The sequence below is a fragment of the Pipra filicauda genome, unplaced genomic scaffold (genome assembly GCF_003945595.2).
Source record: "Pipra filicauda isolate LSUMZ 115617 unplaced genomic scaffold, ASM394559v2 scaffold449_size645428_pilon, whole genome shotgun sequence".
NCBI classification, from domain to species: domain Eukaryota; kingdom Metazoa; phylum Chordata; class Aves; order Passeriformes; family Pipridae; genus Pipra; species Pipra filicauda.
Genome location: NW_024104586.1, coordinates 423,778 through 441,033, shown reverse-complemented (window position 1 = coordinate 441,033; position 17,256 = coordinate 423,778). Strand labels below are relative to the sequence as shown.

At 56.9% G+C, this 17,256-nt stretch overlaps 3 protein-coding genes and 1 long non-coding RNA gene across 7 annotated transcripts in view; 2 read left to right on the top strand and 2 right to left on the bottom strand.

The window, feature by feature from the left end:
- Positions 1–1,318, bottom strand: part of ASCC1 (activating signal cointegrator 1 complex subunit 1) — a 34,186-nt gene extending 32,868 nt beyond the window's left edge. For 2 of the 4 annotated variants that reach the window (XM_027711102.2, XM_027711104.2), the window contains exon 1: positions 867–1,318. The gene's annotated coding sequence lies outside the window, so the exon portion shown is untranslated. The remainder of the gene's footprint in view (positions 1–866) is intronic. The other 2 variants (XM_027711107.2, XM_027711106.2) reach the window with 2 other exon arrangements.
- A 98-nt stretch (positions 1,319–1,416) lies between these two features.
- On the top strand, positions 1,417–8,349 carry ANAPC16 (anaphase promoting complex subunit 16). The gene is made up of 4 exons (XM_027711111.2): positions 1,417–1,465; positions 3,321–3,478; positions 5,816–5,890; positions 7,598–8,349. Exons 2-4 carry the CDS (start codon positions 3,337–3,339, stop codon positions 7,711–7,713), a joined length of 333 nt encoding a protein of 110 aa, XP_027566912.1. The 5' UTR covers positions 1,417–1,465; positions 3,321–3,336; the 3' UTR covers positions 7,714–8,349.
- LOC120324178 lies at positions 5,375–13,722 on the bottom strand. Its single transcript, XR_005565245.1, has 2 exons — positions 13,574–13,722; positions 5,375–9,251 (listed from the first exon to the last, which is right to left on the bottom strand). It is a non-coding gene; the product is annotated as an uncharacterized LOC120324178 (long non-coding RNA).
- Positions 13,234–14,725, top strand: DDIT4 (DNA damage inducible transcript 4). Its single transcript, XM_027711110.2, has 2 exons — positions 13,234–13,385; positions 13,595–14,725. The coding sequence occupies exons 1-2, from the start codon at positions 13,289–13,291 to the stop codon at positions 14,074–14,076; spliced, it is 579 nt and encodes a 192-aa protein (XP_027566911.1). The 5' UTR covers positions 13,234–13,288; the 3' UTR covers positions 14,077–14,725.
- The last annotated feature ends 2,531 nt before the right edge of the window (positions 14,726–17,256 follow it).

The following is a 17,256-nucleotide window of genomic DNA, read 5'->3' as shown; positions in this document are numbered from 1 at the left end:
GGGCAGGGACACCTTCCACCAGCCCAGGTTGCTCCAACCCCATCCAACCTGGCCTTGGACACTCCCAGGGATCCAGGGGCAGCCACAGCTTCTCTGGGCAACCTGTGCCAGGGCCTCCCCACCCTCCTAGGGAAGGATTTCTTCCCAATAAACAATTTAAATCGCCCCTCCTTGAGTTTAAAGCTCCTCTGTGTATGCACAAGAGACTTCAGAAAGGCAAAACCTCCTCAAACCTTACAACACTCAATCAAAGAGTAACTTTATGGGAACTTCAAGCACATTCTTTGTCAGCTTGGAAAGCACAATCAGGTACAATTTAAGCAAAATTTAAGCAATATAAGATATGTAATTCTGCCTAAAACTCACTCCAACCTCAGTCAATGCTACATTTCAGTTTCTTTGGGCTTTAGCTGGCACTGAGTTACAGTTTTTACAGCAGAGAACATTTAATGGTGCAAAAGTAAACAACTGGCAGTGACCTATCTTAATCTTCACTTAAAATTCTATGTTTACTGAAATGGTTAATTTAATATTAATGAAATTAATAATATAATTAATATTCATTAAATGCAATTAAATAAATGTAATTTTTTAAATTAACGTCTCAGTTTGCCTTGGTTTAAAAACAGAAATCTCTGTTACTTAGAAAACAAAGTCTCCACAAAAAAATTCACCTCTGTGAATTTTTACAGAACATTTACCTGTCCACTGCAACACAACAGGAAAAAATTAAGAGCATGCCTTTGAAGGTGCATTTATTCTAAACTAGATTTATTATACAGGGACATCAGGTTCAGAAGGTTAATGTTTTTCCCCTCAGTTCAAGCCCTACCTTCTGAAATGACTCACAACCACCCAGAACTTACACTGAAAATAAAAAACTTCCGTAGCTCAAGGGAAGAAGTGCAGAGGTGAACTGCACACAGAAGAAGCCATGAAAAAGAATCGCAGTGCCGCTGGGTTTGGTTTGGGGTTTTTTTGGTTCACGTTTTTAAACACACGTTGGCGTCAATTTCTTGACACGAGGCTTCTGAAAGCCGAGCAGCGATGGGGGGTTCGGGAGGCACACGGCAGACGGGTAAGGCTCCTGAGGGCAAGTTTAGGGGCAGGATTAGGCTCCCAAGCGTACGGTCAGGGACAGAAACTGGCTCCTGAAGGCACGATCCAGAGGGGCTACGGGCAGCTCCGGGAAGGTCGGCAGGGGCACAGCAGCCCCGCCACGGCCCGCACCGCGCAAACCCCCGGGGCGCCGAGAGCAGGGAAGCTCTACGGCCGAACCCCTGCGGGAAGGCGGCGGGAGCAGCGGGATATCCCCTAAGCCGCCGCCGCCGCCATTTTGTTGCCCCCGCTCCCCTCCCTCCCTCCCCTCCCGCGCCCCGGCGGAAGTGGCGCGCGCCCGCCCCATCATGCACCGCGAGCGCGGCCACGCGCGCCGCCCGCGCCCAGCCGCCGCCCGGGCGCCCAGGTAACGGAGAGAGGGCTCGGGAGGGCACCGGGAGCGGCGGGAAGGGGGCGGACCGGGAGACGGAGGGCGCTAGGGCGAACGGGAGGTAGCGGGGAGGGCAGAGGCGGCGGCGGCGCGGGCGGGGACTCCGCACTCACCGGGAAGCGGCGCGGAGGGGCCGGGGGGGGGGCGGGAAGGGGGCGTGGCCTGCGCCGGAGCCGGTGTGGTTTTGGGGCGTGGTCTGAATGGGGCGTGGTCTGGCGAGGCGGCCCCGCCTCCCGTAAAGATGGCGGCGCGTCGGGCGCCTGAGGGCGCAGGTTCGCGTACACACCCGGCATCGCCCCGACCTGTTGCCTCCTCTCCCCTGTGTTCGCTTAAAATAAAACCCCCTGCAGCTACGCCTATAGGAATCTGTCGGGTCTGCGAGCTCCCCCCGATCGCCGTGGTTTCAACGCGAACCGTCATCTCGCCGCCCTCGCGAGCGGGGAGCCGAGGAAGGTGTTGCTGGACGTGGCGTAGCCGTGTTAAAAGTTTATTTCATCCAGGCGTTTTCCTTCACCGCCCCTAAGCCCCCAGCCTCCTGTGAGCTGCTGTGTTCTGTGTGACACGCAGTGAATGAAACAGCCCTGAGCGCCCCTGGAGAGAGTGTGTACAAGGAGTGCCAGGACACAGGGAATGGCTGCACACTGATGGAGGGCGGGCTTAGACTGGGCCTTTGGGATAAACTCTTCCCTGGGAGGGTGGGGAGGCCCTGGCACAGGTTGCCCAGAGAAGCTGTGGCTGCCCCTGGATCCCTGGAAGTGTCCAAGGCCAGGTTGGATGGAGTTGGAGCAACCTGGGCTAGTGGGAGGTGCCCATGGTTGGAACTGGATGGCCTTTAAGGTCCCTTCCAACCCCATACTATTCCAGGATTCCATGATTAACTGTGACAGAACACAAGTCCTAGTTGTGACAGCCTCTTAAAACCCCATTTTCTCCACAAAATCCTTGCGTGCTTTCCAAAGGCACTGGCTGTGTACCCTCCAGTGCCTGCAGAAATTACTAAATAAGATAACAGAAATGAATTAAATAGGCACGATAATGGGGAGGTGCTTATAAGTGTTTGAGGGAGCAGCAAGTGCTGTCACTCATAAGTGCCAAGTGACACCTATTTTACTATCAGAGAGGTACATGGTGAGTTTTAAGAACTCTGTCATGACAAACATACACCCAGTACCTCTTAAATTAAAACAAGGATGAGAGAAAGGTGTGTGAGAGGCGACTGGGCTTGTGCTGCACAGGCAGCTGGATCCTCAGCCATTGCCAGTTTAGGTCAAATGCAGTTTTTAAAGGCAAAAGCACATCTGGAATGATGCAGAAAGCAGCTGCTGCAAGTTAAACACAGTGTGGCTTCGTGCAGGATGCAGCCCTGGAACTGGCAGTCCTGCAGCCTTCCAGGTTTTATGAGGCAGCAGGACTTTTTCTGTGTTTGTGCTCCTGGAAACAAGGAAAAAAAAAAAAAAGGAAAAAAAAAAGCCTTTTTATGACCCTGGGGAGTAGGACAAGGGCCAGGGCAGCTAAAGGCCAATGAATTCAGGTTATTTTCGTGCATCATCTGGATGATCATCTGGACGAGTTCCCAGGGTCCCTTGTCTGAGGGGTCGGAGCGGGGGTTACCCACAGTTTTGGGGTCTCTCTGTGCCCGTCCCCACAGGCAGTGGGGTGCATGCAGCTCTCCCACGCACACAGGGCAGCCTTGAAGCTCTGAGGCAGCGGAGGCGGCACCTTCCTGCCCCTCACCACCCTCATCCGACCTCAGAGCCGCTGGCTCTGCGCCCGGGGAAACTCCGAGACGCCGCGTCTCTTACTCGGCTCTGCTGCCTCTTTGTTCTTCCAGGCTGGGACGGGGTGAGATGGCAGCCTCCTCCTCCTCCTCTTCGGCTGGCGGAGTCAGCGGCAGCTCCGTGACAGGGTCGGGGTTCAGCGTTTCGGACCTGGCACCGCCCCGGAAAGCCCTCTTCACTTACCCCAAAGGAGCTGGGGAGATGCTGGAAGGTGATTGCTCCTGCCCTTCTCCTCCTCCAACTTGTTGAGCTTGGCACCCTGCTGCCTTTTTGGACTTCAGCTGGCAAAAGCTGAAGGGAGAAAGGAAGCACCAGGGTCCCGAGCAGCCCCGCCTTTCCCACCAGTTGTTCGTGAGGAAATGATTTTTCTGGCAGTCACCTGGTTTTTAGCTCCATGACAACACTTCAGACGAGGAGGGGATCTACTGAAAGGGAACATGACGGTGTTAATTGCTCATTGTTAGCTAATCCTTTGATGTCAGGCAGGGATTACTGTGAGGATAGCTGAGGCAGGAGTATTTTTCTTGGTTTGGGTTGGATTTGACTGGGCTAGTACAGGAGGCAGCTTGTATCCCTGCCAGCTTGTGTCTGGGTGCCTGAGCCCTTCCCTCCATCGGGATTGTGGAAGGAGGAGCTGGGCATGCCGCAGCTGCTCTGGGTGAGGGAGGAAGGGCAGGTTCTCCAGATGACAGGGTTAAACCAGGGTCTGTCTGTCTGTCTGTTCCCCTTGAACTTCCCATGTCACCATGGAGCACTTGTCTGTGTGAACCTGAAATCCAGTGGGATGGCTGGGACTGAGCCTGGGGTGTCCCCGTGGCAGCGCAGGGCAGCTGGGAGCTGATGGCTGTGCCGTTGAAGGGCTGTTTTTATTACACATTAGAGCCCATATGCCAGGCTATTGAAGTAATTATGACTAAAGGCTTGCTCATAGAACTTAACGAGCCCTCAAAACAAATTAAAGTAATGAAGCACTTCATGTTACCAAATAGACAGGCAGCTGTTCCTCCCGACAGCCACTCGGCAGGACAGACAGGGAGTCAGAGGAGAGAACAGAACTGTAAGGCTGGAAAAAGCCTCCAACATCATGGAGTTCAACCTGTGCCTGATCACCACCTTACAACTAGACTGGAGCACTGAGTGCCGTGTCCAGTCATTCCTTGGACACCTCCAGGGATGGGGACTCCACCACCCCCCTGGGCAGCCCCTGCCAAGGCCTGACCACCCTTTCCAGCAAGAAATTCCTCCTGATGTCCAACCTGAGCCTCCCCTGGCACAGCTGGAGGCTGTTTCCCCTTGTCCTGTCCCTGTTCCCTGGGAGCAGAGCCCGACCCCCCCCGGCTCCCCCCTCCTGTCAGGGACTTGCGGAGCCAGAAGGTCCCCCCTGAGCCTCCTTTTCTCCAGGCTGAGCCCCCCCAGCTCCCTCAGCCGCTCCTGCTGCTCCAGCCCCTTCCCCAGCTCCGTTCCCTTCCCTGCACACGCTCCAGCCCCTCCGGGTCTCTCCTATTGAGGGCCTAGAACTGGGCCCAGCCCTCGAGGGACCTCAGCTGTGCCCAGCACAGGGGAACAATCCCTGCCCTGGTCCTGCTCCCTGGAAAGGGAAGGATATGTTTGGGGCAGCACCAACACAGCATTTCAGCTCTTGCAAGAGGTGCTCTGAGCACAGCAAATCTCCAGCTCTTCCCTGTGGTTCAGCTTTGGATTAGATTTTTCCAGAGTTTTGCTCTACCCTTAGTCTTTGAAATTGCTTCTCTCCATGTCATTATGGCACAGGGCTTTTAATTGATTGTGCTTTGGGCTGACCTCTTTACCAGGAACACAGCAGTTCATCTGCTCTGGGTGGCAGCAACAACCAAACACTGTCCCTGTTTCAGGAAGCTTTAGGTTTGCTTTTTAATTTCTGACACAAAAGGTGATACACCCATTCTTTCATCAGGCAGGTCCAGTGGGGGAGCTGCATACCAGTTTCCTCTTCAAAAATCCCCACTGACTGACTGATTTCTGTTGTTACTTTAACTATCTCACTTGTTTTTAAATAGACCTTTAGGTATTTTGGGTTTTTTTAGAAGGAAGCAGTATAAACTGTGTCAGTACTTGGCACACAGTTAGCTGTGTTTTTCCAGATTGCTTTATTTCTGAGTCACTTGTGTGATAAATTACTGACTTGGATGGCAAGATACACATTATTTGAAATTCTTTATGCAGGGTTATGGTCTGAGCCTGTGAGAGATCCTAAAGCATTCTAAGGACACAAGCGTCTGAGACCTGAGGGAATCCAAAACTGCCATGACATTACCTGGCTTCTCCTTAGCTTACCTTCTATTTAAAAATGGACTAAAATTGCTTGTCAGAGGGGATGTAGCAGAATTCCAGTCGGGATGTCCCCCAAGTGGCACCAGGAACCAGCCAGAGCCCTGTGCAGGGTCGCAGGGGCTGGCGAGGCAGGGGGGAAACCCACACCTCCAACGTGAAAATAGAAGGTCGGCAGCACTCAGTGAACGCTGCTCAGCCTTAACTCTGGGGTTCAGCCACCTCTTCTTCCTGCTTACAGATGGCTCCGAGAGATTCCTCTGTGAGTCTGTCTTCAGCTTCCAGGTGGCGTCGACACTGAAGCAGGTGAAGCACGGTAAGCACCGTCTGCTGCGGCGGGGAAGGGGGCAGGGGAGAAGCCTGACCTGCTCTCGGGTGCCAACCACAAAAAAGCACCACAAACGCTAAGTCAGGCCACCCCCCGAGTCCTTTTGCAAGCCCTATGCAAAGCGCCGGGAGCCCACAGAGCCTGGGTGGGAACAGGCCGTGCCTCCCGAAGCTTGTTTGTCCGTGGCCGAGGTGAGGCCGGAGGAGGAGGTTATGGGCAGGAAACGCCCACGCTCTGATCTCTCAGCCCAGCACTGACTGTCTCTCTGGCCTGGGGCAAAGAGACGCTCCATTCCACCTTTGTTTCTCAGCTGAGCCCTCGTGGCACCGGCGGGGTCAAGCGAGGTTCCCAGAGGTGCTCAGGAGGTGCCTGGCGTGGCGTGGCGTGGTGTGACAGGGCTGACTCCACTCCCTGCCTCCCCAGGGAAGAGCCTTACGTCTTCTTTGAACCTCTGTTTCCCTCCTGGGCCCTTCGCCCTGTAACCAAAGGATGGGCTTGATTGCACCCAGCTTCGGTTCTCAGAGCAGAGCCCAGCACCAGATCCTGCCTGCTGCTGCAGGGTCACATCCTTTCTGTCCCCACCTCTTGTCAGTTCAAATGGTACTTCCACCTGTTGTCTCAGACCGTGGAGGTTTCCTGTCCTCCTCCGGTTGTCAGGAGGTGGTCTGAGGGCGTGCAGCAGCTTGTGAGGCTGTGATCCTCTCTTTATGAACCAAAAAGCCAAGCTGAACTTCTGAGCCCTCGTTTCCACAGCTCTGTTGTGGCTGTAGCTACCGGGGGCTGCTGCACAGCCTGGCACCCCGACAAAGACCAGACTTGGAAACTGGTTTGCAGAGCACCTCCCTGTTTTCTCTTTGTAAGAAAGGTGTAGGGCTTAAAGGAAAAGATCAAGGTCATCATTTTTTGGCTTGTTTGTTTGACAGTTCCCAAAAGCACTCTGTTGCAGGAGGTGGAGTGAGAAGAGTCCCTCTCCAAAGCACCCAGTGCTGCAGTCAGCATAAATCATGCACAGTTTATGTTACACCTCTCTCTAGTCCTGGGCCGTCTCTCCAAGAGGCTGCAGTGAGTTTACAGCACGCTGTTACACTTCCAGCAGAGCCAGGAGAAGAGATAATTCCCATCTCTGCACCACTGCAGATAACTTAGCTGAAAATGGAGCCCATGTACCCAGCACACAAATCAGTTATAGATAAACCTAAGAGGAACGTGTTGTCTTGGGGATCCCCAGGGACAGACCTTCATCTCGTTAGCAGGCTCTGATTGCAGAGCCTTTCTGCCACACTCATCCAGGTCCTCCTCCGAGGACCTTCATTAAAGCCAGCAGTTCTTTGTGCTGCACCCAGCTCTCCCGTGGGCTGACCAAGCCCTCTGAACTTCTCTGTTCTTCTGCACTATAAATATTTATGCTAAAGAAATGAGCTCCATCCTGTTTTCACCCCTGTACACTAATGGGCCTTGTGTTTCCCTGTTAGGACTTGAATGTACACGGCACGGGCAGGGATGGGTAAATACACACCGGGGCAGAAAAGCCTGTCCCTGCTTTCTCCTTGCCGTTTGCACAGGGTGGGTTTGGATTCAAAGGGGCTCGGTGGGTTTTATTCCACCCTGCTCCCCACTGACAGCTGGGAATTTGCATCTAATTGAAAGGTTTAATTGCGCTGCCATTGCAAACCACAGTTACCTTTGAACTCGCAGATCAACAAGTGGCAAGGATGGAAAAACTAGCCGGTCTGGTGGAGGAGCTGGAGGCAGATGAGTGGAGGTACAAGCCAATAGAGCAGCTCCTGGGATTCACTCCTTCCTCGGGCTGAGCGTGTCTGGATCGCTGCTGTCAGGGAGCAGAAGAAAAGCATTCCCTGGCCTGGCTTCCAAACCCCCCCCGTTCATCAGATGCTGACAGCTGCATCGGCACGGCGGGGCTTCGCGTCTTTCTGGGAGCGGGGATCCCCGTAAAGCTGCCAATAAACAGAAATGACTGGATTCTGTAAGTCCTCACTCTGGCAGGCTGGCAGGGCTCAGTCTCTGTAACTTAGAAGGCAGGATCAGCTGTGCAGCTCTCCGAGAGTCACTGTATTATTGACAGAGGAGGGCACACTGACAGTGTGGCCGCGGGGAGGGCGACCCAGTAACTCGGCCTGGCCCTGCGCTGGCGCGCGGCCGAAGCACTGGGTGACTGGGGAAACCCCTGTCTGTGCTCTGCAGCAAATGACACCCTGCCAAAAACACTCCTCAGCCCCAGCCCTTGTTCTGGGGGATGGACACGGCAGGAACTGGCCCAGGTCGGGTGAGGGGCCACGCGGTGCCTCGGAAGCTGTTCCCTCTCCATCACCCTTTCTCTAGTAGTGCTGGTAAGGAAGGACACTGCTCTTTCTTTAACACTCTGAAACTTTTTCCTCTTCGTTTGTATTAAATTTCTCTGTGACAATAAAATAATTCTCTCTTCAAAACAGTTTATCTGATGGGGGAGGGTCTGATGAGGGAAACAGTCAGCTGTTCAGGAGGTGGGCGAGGTTTAATGAAGCTCGGAGGCAGCTCGGCTGTCGTGATGGTCAAGTGAAGTTCAGTTTGAGAGGAACTCACGCTCAAAAGTGGATTGATTTAAATCAGATTTTAATCTTGGTTTAGCTCTGCCAGCGGCAGAAACCCCTTATTTAAATCCATCCATTTTAATCATCTTGTTTTTCGGTTGTACTTCACTTCTGTTCCTGGAGGGAACTGAGTTTCCATGTTCTGGCATAACCATTTCAACATGATTTTCCATGGATGAGAGCCTTCACCCCACGGCTCTGCTGGCCAGCAGGGGGTAGGAGCAGCACCGTATGCAAGCAATTATATGATTTACTGCTCCAGATGCCTAAGTCTTCCATTTTCAACATCTTGTTTGCTAGATGATTGTATTTTTTACTCACTATTTCAGCCCAGTCACATCTGGATTGAAACAGATTAATTGGAAACTCTCCCCATTTTAGCTGGATCACCAGCAGTGAGCCAAAACTAAGGGGGGAAAGTACACAGCCACCTTCTGTGTTTGTTGCTGTTAATAAATCAGTTCCAGTGTCAGAGATTTGGGTGATCCAGAGCCCCACACTGCTGGTGAAGCCCGAACTCCAGCTCCGTGGAAATTCACGGCGAGGTTCCTGGAGCGGTGTAGGGGCGTTCCCACGTAAGGCTGCGGCTCAGCTGAGACGTGTCCCGGCCCCGGCCCCAGCCCGGAAAACCTCCTCCCCAGCCTTGGAGGGCTGCCAGCCCCTGCTCTGCGGGGGCCTCCTGCACAGTCAGCGGGTCCGTGGCCAGGATCGCTTTAAACGTGACGGCAGGCGGGATCAAAACTCCATCCCAGATGGGCTCGCTTGGGAAAGAAGGGAGCGTTTCAATCATCAGCTTTTTTGTTTGGTATTATCTATTTTTAATCCTGCTTACTCCAGCCACCTAAATGTACCTTGGCCAAACCTGCCAAAAATACCCGCCCCGCATCACCGTGGGGTTTGGGAACGGAACAGCAGATCCCCAAACCCCCCACTTGCTGAACCCGGCGTAATCAGACCCAGAAAGAGCCTTTCCTTTCCACTACTCGACTTGGGAAACTTTTCCACTCCGCCAGCCCTCTGGGAACGCTGGGGGCTCGGTGCCTGCGGCGCTGCCCACGGGATGCAGCGCCCAGGCAGTGCCCAGACCTCCCCGTACACATCCAAAACACGGCGGGGCTGAGATTTATCCCCCTCGCCCTCCTCCCGTTCCTTGTTTTCCAGCCGCTCTTTGTGCTGGGACAGAGCAGGAGCAGGGAACGTCCCCGGCTCCGTGCTGTACATGGTGTGTTTGTATGTGTGCCCAGTACCAAAATAGACACATGTGTGAGAGCTATTGAGAGGAAGTGAAAAGTTCACCCTGTACAGTACTACGAATGCACAAACATGTTGTTGGCCGTTCCCTCCGCCCGCTCAGTAAACACTTTATGTAAGGCAGGGAGAGCTGGAGGCATCGCACTGGCAAAACCCCTCCGCTCTCCCCCTCCTCCAAACCCAGCTTTTCCCTGGCAGCTGGAAACTCCCCAGCCTATTTCCTGCTTTGCAGATCAGTGGGGCAGCGCCGGCGGTAAATATCCCTCCTTGAGGCTTGGGAGCCCGGTTGCCCCCTCACCCCGGGGCTCTCAGGGGCTGTTCGGAGGCCGCAGCTGAGCACGGAGTGCGGGGGGGGAAAGGGACCCCGTCAGCTGCCAGAAAAAGTTGTTGCAGGGGAGGGGAGGGAGAATAAAAAAAAAAAAAAAAAGCCGAACAAAGAGCCTCGTTCAGGGCTGCTGGTTGGTTTTCCTGTGGGTGCTCGAGGCAGAACGTTATGTACCGGCCCCGCTCACACCTCCCCTCCCCGGCTCCTCGCACTGCTGGCCACGGCCCCAGCGCCGGCCACGGCGCCAAGGCACGCGCTCGCCCTGCTGCCCGGGCAAGGAGCCCGCCCGGGAAGGCCCCTCCAGCATCCAGGGTGCAGCAGAGTGGGGCAGCACCCCCGAAACACCATCTCCCATCTTCTCCCCCAGAAGCACCCAAGGGGAGATGAGTTTCAGAGGCCCCCCCCCCCCCCCCCGCAAATCTGCGGTGCCAACTCGGCGTCTCAGCTGCCAAAAACCTGTCCACCGCCCTCCTGGATGCACGTTCCTTGTTCCTCTCCGCCCGGCTCCTGCAGCTGCTTGTCCCGGGGGCGAGAGACGGGCCCGGGAGGTTCGGCTGTGGCAGGGACCTGCCCGGCCGGCGGCACGCCGGGACCTGCCGCCGCGTCCCACGCAGCCACAGCTCACCTGTCAGACCTGGCCACGGGCACAGAGGATGCACGGGGTCACCCCTCGTGTGCCCGCCACCCCCTGCCACAATCGGGGACCCTGCGAGAGGGGACGGGGCCAGAGAGGGTGCGAAGGACACCCACCCAGCAGGCACTGAGGGGACACCCCAAAACCGGCAGCCTCAGCCCCTCTGTTACATTCCCCACGGGAATGCTTGGACACGGAGGATCACAGTGGCCTCTGCGCCAGCCCCGAGGGACAAAATAATGTGCAAATCTACCTAAAAGCAGCTTTTTGGGCCACGGGGCTGCTGGGAACAAACAACTACACAGCAGGTAGCGGCAGCACCTTGTGGGGCAGGAATTCCCCCCCCACCACACATGGGGCACGGTTTGTACCCGACGTGCACCGAGGCACTCGCTGAGCCCCTCGATACATCTCCTCCCTTCCTCCTCCTCCTCCTCTCCAGCCCCCTCCCCCTGCGGCCCCGCAAAACCGCTGAGCTCAGCACATCCCGGGCAGGGGCCCAGCCGAGGACCCTCCCCAGTGCCAGCCGCTCCCCCCAGCTCCTGCTTAACCCTTTGCAAAGCCAGCCACGCTGGAACTCGGAGTGATCCAGCAAATCTCAACACGGAAGGGCATCCCACAAGGCACAGCCGCCTGGGAACAGCCTGTCCAGAAAGTTTAGATCCCTCTCTGTTCTCCCAGAAAGGCCAGCAGGTCAGGGGGAAGACACACTGCTCCTCCACAAAAACCGCGCTGGGTTTGTGCCAGCAGCAGGACCTGGGGAGGGGAAGCTCAGGGATTAGCTACACTGTAGCTAACTAAACTTCGCTTTCCAGCCCAAAACCATTCCTCGAGGCTCGGCTGCGGTGGAGCAGCCTGGATCTCAGCCTCTTTTGGGGAGGAGAAGGAGCTGCCAGCCCCACATCCTTCTCCCTTCCCTGCCGAAGTGCATGGACTTATGTTGGGATTATTTGATTGCAGGGATTAAAAATTACATTTCCCTTTAAAACTTGCCATCACACCAGAGCTGCCTGCTCCCCTGCCTACCGGGAGATGCTATGGCAAAGAAAGAAAAATATTTATGCTTGGCTCCAGAATTCCAGCTTATTTTTAGCAAGGCGTCTTCCCTCTGGTCCTTTACCTCTTTTTTGTTTATTTGCCGTTTCCCCCCTGTTTTGACCCCAAAACCAGCAGTTCCTCATCTATTTTCAGCCTCACCCAGCCAACATTTGTACCGACTTAGTGGTTGTGGGGACAAATAAACCCACGAGGTACATTTTGTGAAAAACAGGATCCTAAGCACCATCCAGCCGTTTCTGAGCGTGAGCGTGCAAATATCTGGGTGTATTTCTAACAGCTGGGGTTGGGGGTTGCTCATCTTTTATTCCAAAAAGCCGAGCAGTGGCTCTGCAAGCTGCAGGCGGGAGCCTGGACTTGTTCCCAGCTCTCCACACAGCCCCTCTGCTCCCTGGGATGCTCCCCACTCCCCCCGCTTGGACTCCCACTCCCAAAAGGGCGATGGATTCAAGCTTTGAGCCCTAAAAAGCAGCTGCTGGTGGGGTGCCCAGACCCCCCAGCACCCGCTGCCCCGCACCCTTTGGGCGGGGGGTCACCACAGAGGGGGTCCTGTCCCCCTCGCCGCCGGGCACTTTCTGCTCCGCACTGTGTTTACTGCCGGGCTGTTATCAATCTCGGCTCGGGAAGGACAGGACCCAAGATAGGTCCTGGGGTGGCTGCAGAGTGTGCTCAGCCCCTCCGATAAAGCCGCGGGCAGCGCAGCGGGAGGACAAACAAAGCCCTTTATCGCCAGTTCGGCTGCCTGAGCTCCTCGGGGTCTGGCTTTGGGAAGGTCACGTACGCGGGGATGGCACGCACGGACCTGGGGTGGGGGGACACACTCGCAGGGTGGAGGGCTTGCAGGACGGCGGGGTCTCGTCCCGGTTTTAGGAGCCATGAGGGAAGGAAGATGGGGATTCCCCCCAGCCTGGCACTGAGCAAAAGCCCATCCCAGCCCGGCCATGCCCTGCCCTCGCCCCCCTCGATCTTCAACCCTGTCTCATTCCAACATCCCTTATTCCCTTAAGAAACCAGGACAACGCCAGCTAATGGGACACCGGGATCACTCCCGCTTCAGGGCAGGGGGGCTCAGCCCCATCCCATGCCGGGGCAGCAGGATCCGCCCGCGCCGGTGGCACCACGCAAACACCACCTGGAAAACTCATGGAAACTGAGTCTGGGCGCTGAGGGGGTGCCCGGGGGCGGTGCCCGGGCCCTGGGGGGTGCGGGGCACGGGGGGGCCCTGCGGACCCGCCCGACCCCCTGATGCAACCGCGGGTCCCGTTTGCAGCGCCCGGGGCCGCCCGGGGAGGGGGCGTGGCCTGGCACGGAGGGGGCGTGGCTGAGGGTGAGAGAGGGCGTGGCCTCCCGCTGTCACCGGGCAGGAGAGACGCGGCGGACGTGCCCCGCGCTCCCATTGGCGAGCGCGGGGCGGGGGGCGGGGACACTCGCACCGCCCCTATATAAGGGGCGGGCGCGGACAGTGCGGGCAGAGCGGCGGCAGAGCCGGGACGAGGTCGGTGACGTCTGTATCCAAATCCAGAGCCGTATCCATGCCTGGGCTGTGGGAGCGCCTGGCGGGCGGCGAGCGGGGCCGCCTGGAGACCTCCGACTGCGAGTCGCTGGGCAGCGCCTCTGGCTCGGAGGGAGGTGAGTGTGGGCTCCCTTCCCTGGGGTTTCTCCGAGGAACGGGGGGGGGAATCACTGAGTGTCCCTAAGGGGGGTGGCGGTGCTATGCCGAGACCCTGTTGCGCCCCCAAGCCCCTGGGATCGGTGTTTCCCCCAGCCCACGCGTGTTCCATCCCGAGCCCCCGAGGTCGGTGTTGCCCCGGGCTGACCTGCCTCCGTGCCTCCCGCAGATGCCGAGTACGCCGACGGGGTGTCGCTGCCGGACCTGGACCTGGAGCTGCTGCACGACCCCGAGGACGAGCTGCTGTGCTCTAACCTGATGGACGTGGTGCAGGCCACGCTGGGCCGGGCCCCGCTGGGCTCCAAGCGCTGTTCCCGGCTCCTGATGCCGGCGCAGCTCCTGGCGCAGGTGCGGGCGGAGCTGCAGCGCCTGGCGCGCAGCGAACCCTGCGGGCTGCGCGGGGCCCTCCTCGACCTGTGCGTGGAGCACGGCAAGGCCTGCCACGACGTGGGGCACATCGCCGTGGACCCCGCCGTGGTGCCCACTTTCCAGCTCACCCTGGTGCTCCGGCTGGACTCCCGCCTCTGGCCCAAGATCCAGGGACTCTTCGCCTCGGGGCCGGCCTTCGCGCCGCTGAAGCTGAGCACGGGCTTCAGGGTGATCAAGAAGAAGCTGTACAGCTCCGAGCAGCTGCTCATCGAGGAGTGCTGATGGGCCGGGCCCGCTTCCCGAGTGCTTTGGAAGAGCCGGTCGGAGCGTGGCGGCGGCTCGGGGCAGCCGCTGTAGTTTAGGTTAGGCTGGAGTAGGGCTGTAGGTGGAAGTAGTTTGGGCAGGTGGAGGTCCCCGTGGGGGCCCTGCCTATGCCGGGACATCCCTGCCGTGGAGCGGACCGGGACCCAGGCGGAGGTCGCTTCGCGCTGTCGATGATTGTGGGATGATCCCGGGATGCTCCCGGAGGCGGCAGCGGGGCTGCTGGGGGGGGCGGCCGGTCTCCCGATGGCTGATCAATCATGGGGCTCTTCTTTTGTAACGAGGATTGTAATCAATGGGGCTTCAGGGGGCGGGGGGGGGAGTGAGTGATGGCTGAGCCGTGGGTCTGGATCAAAGACAAACCCCCTCCGCCGGCAGCCGGGCGGGAGGGGGCTCTGGAATTGCGCCGTGTCTTTGATCACGAGATGGTGGGAGAGGGGCACGTGAGGTGCCGCGGGGCTGGAGGGCAGGACCCCTGGCCCCGACACCGTGTGGCGCTTCATTGGTTACAGTTTACACTCATACACTTGATGTTCAAGTGCGACAATTCCTATGCAAATCGTGTCGGGTGGTTTTTTACTTTTCTAATAAAAGTTGTCTTGATTGATAACCCGCCGTCTCCCTGTTGTCAGTCTGGTCCGGGGAGGGGATGATGCAACCACTGCTCTGAAATCCCCGCTGGCACCCTCGGGAAGGCTTTCCCTGGCAGGGCAGCCCCTGTGGTGGGAGCTGGAGGTTTTGGGAATGGTGGGGAATCCCGGTGCGCCCACTCCTAATTGCAGCCATGGGGCTGTGACTCAGGGGGGCTGAGTCAGGGCCCTGAGCCAGCCCAGTGCCTGCTCATGCCTGGGGAGGAGCACCCCAGCATCCCAGCCAGGAGCTGCTGCTCCTCCCCTGGGACCTATGGGGGGAAATCTGGGCCGAAAACCAGGAGAACTGGCTAAAATTGTGAGTGAGGGAGGCTGGGGAGGGTCACACCTGCCAGGAGTGAGCATACCCCAACCCCAACCCACTGCCAAGCTGAGACCAATTACACAAACCTGCAATTAGAGGCCTCGGGGGGAAAAGGCTTTCACTCAAGGGTGATTAAGTCACTTGGCAAGCGAGGAGCCCTCCCCTAGGAAGGTGTGAGGGGATAGAACCAGCCTGAAACACCATTTCCATTTACATACAAGTTTGTTCTGGCTCAGGTTTGAGTTGTTGGATTTTTTTTGTTTTGTTTTATCCCCCTGTGGACAAACAGTGACTTTTCACGGAAAAAAACCTTGGGTTTGACACGGACAACCCACAACTGGAGCGTTTCTCGCTGGTGTAAATACCACCTAGGAGCAGTCAGGGTGGCACAGCTGGAAACAGACCCTTGCACACCCACACTGTGCAAAGGGGGGCTTTGGAACATTTCTCAAAGGGTCACGTGCCAGAGCACCCCCCCTCACATGAGGGGCATCCCCCTGCCGGGGTCAGGCAGCACCCCGTGGGATCATCCAGCACAAATCCATCCCTGGTGGGGGGGTGGAAAAGGAACTCCAAACCCCAAGTTTTTTTGGCAAAACCGTGAGAGGAGCAGGTTTTGGCTCTGCCAGCACAGTGCGTTGCTCCCAGGATGATTTACGGCGCGGTGACCGGGCGGTGCAGTCATCCCCTGCTGAGGCACACTGAGACTTGGAGTGATAAATATAGCCCATAAATACATGTATTTTTAAATATCAAGCTCCTAAGCACATGGAGGGGGGTGGCCCTGTGCCTCCTGTGCTTCCAGCAGCAGCGTGACCCCCACTTGTCCCCTACCAGCCACTCCAAGGGAAGACAGGGGACTCCACATCCTGTTTTTTAAAATTATCATGCCAAGAAAACAGTAAAATCCACCAAAACTCCCAAAAGTGAACACAGAGCAATGGGACAGCCTCTTTGCTGGGGGGTGCCCAGCAAAACCCTCTGTTCAGAAAACACCCTGTGGTCTCAGGCCCAGCTGTGAAGGTGAAGCTTTGCTCTTATTTATAGCAAAGCGGCCTTTCCATGGGAAATTTGGGGGTGTAGCAAGGTCCCTGGAGTTTGGCAGCTCTCTGCAAGGTGCCAGGAGCTTCCAGCCAGGCTGGATTAAGCGTCTCCCATGGCAGGGGGGTAGGCAAAGGGATATTTTGGGACTGAGGAGGCATCAACGGAGCTATTTGTGGCACCAACATCAGCCTGGGGATCCCAGGTGCCAGCACAGTGGGGGGAAAAGGGAGATTTTGGGGACACAAGCAGCAGTAAGGCAAATGAGGATTTAAATCCCACAGTAACACTAAACCCTCATGTTTTGCTACCAGAAATGACAGTGAGAAGTGGAGTTTGCTCCCTACCTGCCTGCCAGAGGACACTCCCAGAGTACCTGCCTTTGTTGCCTCCTGGTCTTTGGCAGCTGCTCCAATTAAAAGCTTGGGCTAATGAGCTGATGGGCAGCCCAAATCACCTGCAGGTGAGCAGGGACCAACACACACTGAAATTCAGAGCGTCTCCCATTGCTCTGGACCCAATGTGTAGCAAAACCACCCCAAAAACTGGGCCATGAACGTGCCTGGTTGCAGCCATGCCAGACTCCCCAGGGGCTGACTCACCACTGCTGGGAATGTGGCACTGAGGGGAAACAGAAGGGACATGACCCTTGGCCTCTGAGAGAAGGGGAAAAAAAGGGAAAAGGGGGAAGTTCCCATCCCAAAACCTCCAGCCCTTGGGGGACGGGGATGCCGTGGGGTCCAGCCTTGCACTGCCCCAGGGATGTGGGGAAAAGAGACCCATTTGGGAGCACAGATCCCAAATCCAACTGCAGTTTCCAAGTTGCTGCTGTCAGGATGCACATCCAAGCCAGCCTTTCCAGCCAGGACAAAAGCAGCTCGAGCCTTCCTGCCCACCCTGATGGGGACCACGTCCAAAGGGCACCTTCAAATGCTGGGATGGTGCTGCCAGGCCAGTGGCATCCTGGGATGAGAATAAAGCATTCCCCAAAGGAGCGTGGCCAGAGGATGCAGGGGGCTGGCTAATGGGAGGGCAGGAAGGTGAGGTGCCCTCCTGGGAACATCCCAGTGGAACCAGTCTGATGCAAAGATGTCCTGCTGGGCATTTGCTGTCACCTTGCCAGGACCCACAGGGGCACCACCTCTT

Coding starts and splice junctions, on each gene's coding strand:
- DDIT4 (XM_027711110.2), top strand. CDS start 13,289: ATGCCTGGGCTGTGGGAGCGCCTGGCGGGCGGCGAGCGGGGCCGCCTG. Junction 13,386..13,594: donor CGCCTCTGGCTCGGAGGGAG/GTGAGTGTGGGC, acceptor TGCCTCCCGCAG/ATGCCGAGTACGCCGACGGG.
- ANAPC16 (XM_027711111.2), top strand. CDS start 3,337: ATGGCAGCCTCCTCCTCCTCCTCTTCGGCTGGCGGAGTCAGCGGCAGC. Junction 3,479..5,815: donor AGCTGGGGAGATGCTGGAAG/GTGATTGCTCCT, acceptor TCCTGCTTACAG/ATGGCTCCGAGAGATTCCTC. Junction 5,891..7,597: donor ACTGAAGCAGGTGAAGCACG/GTAAGCACCGTC, acceptor TTGAACTCGCAG/ATCAACAAGTGGCAAGGATG.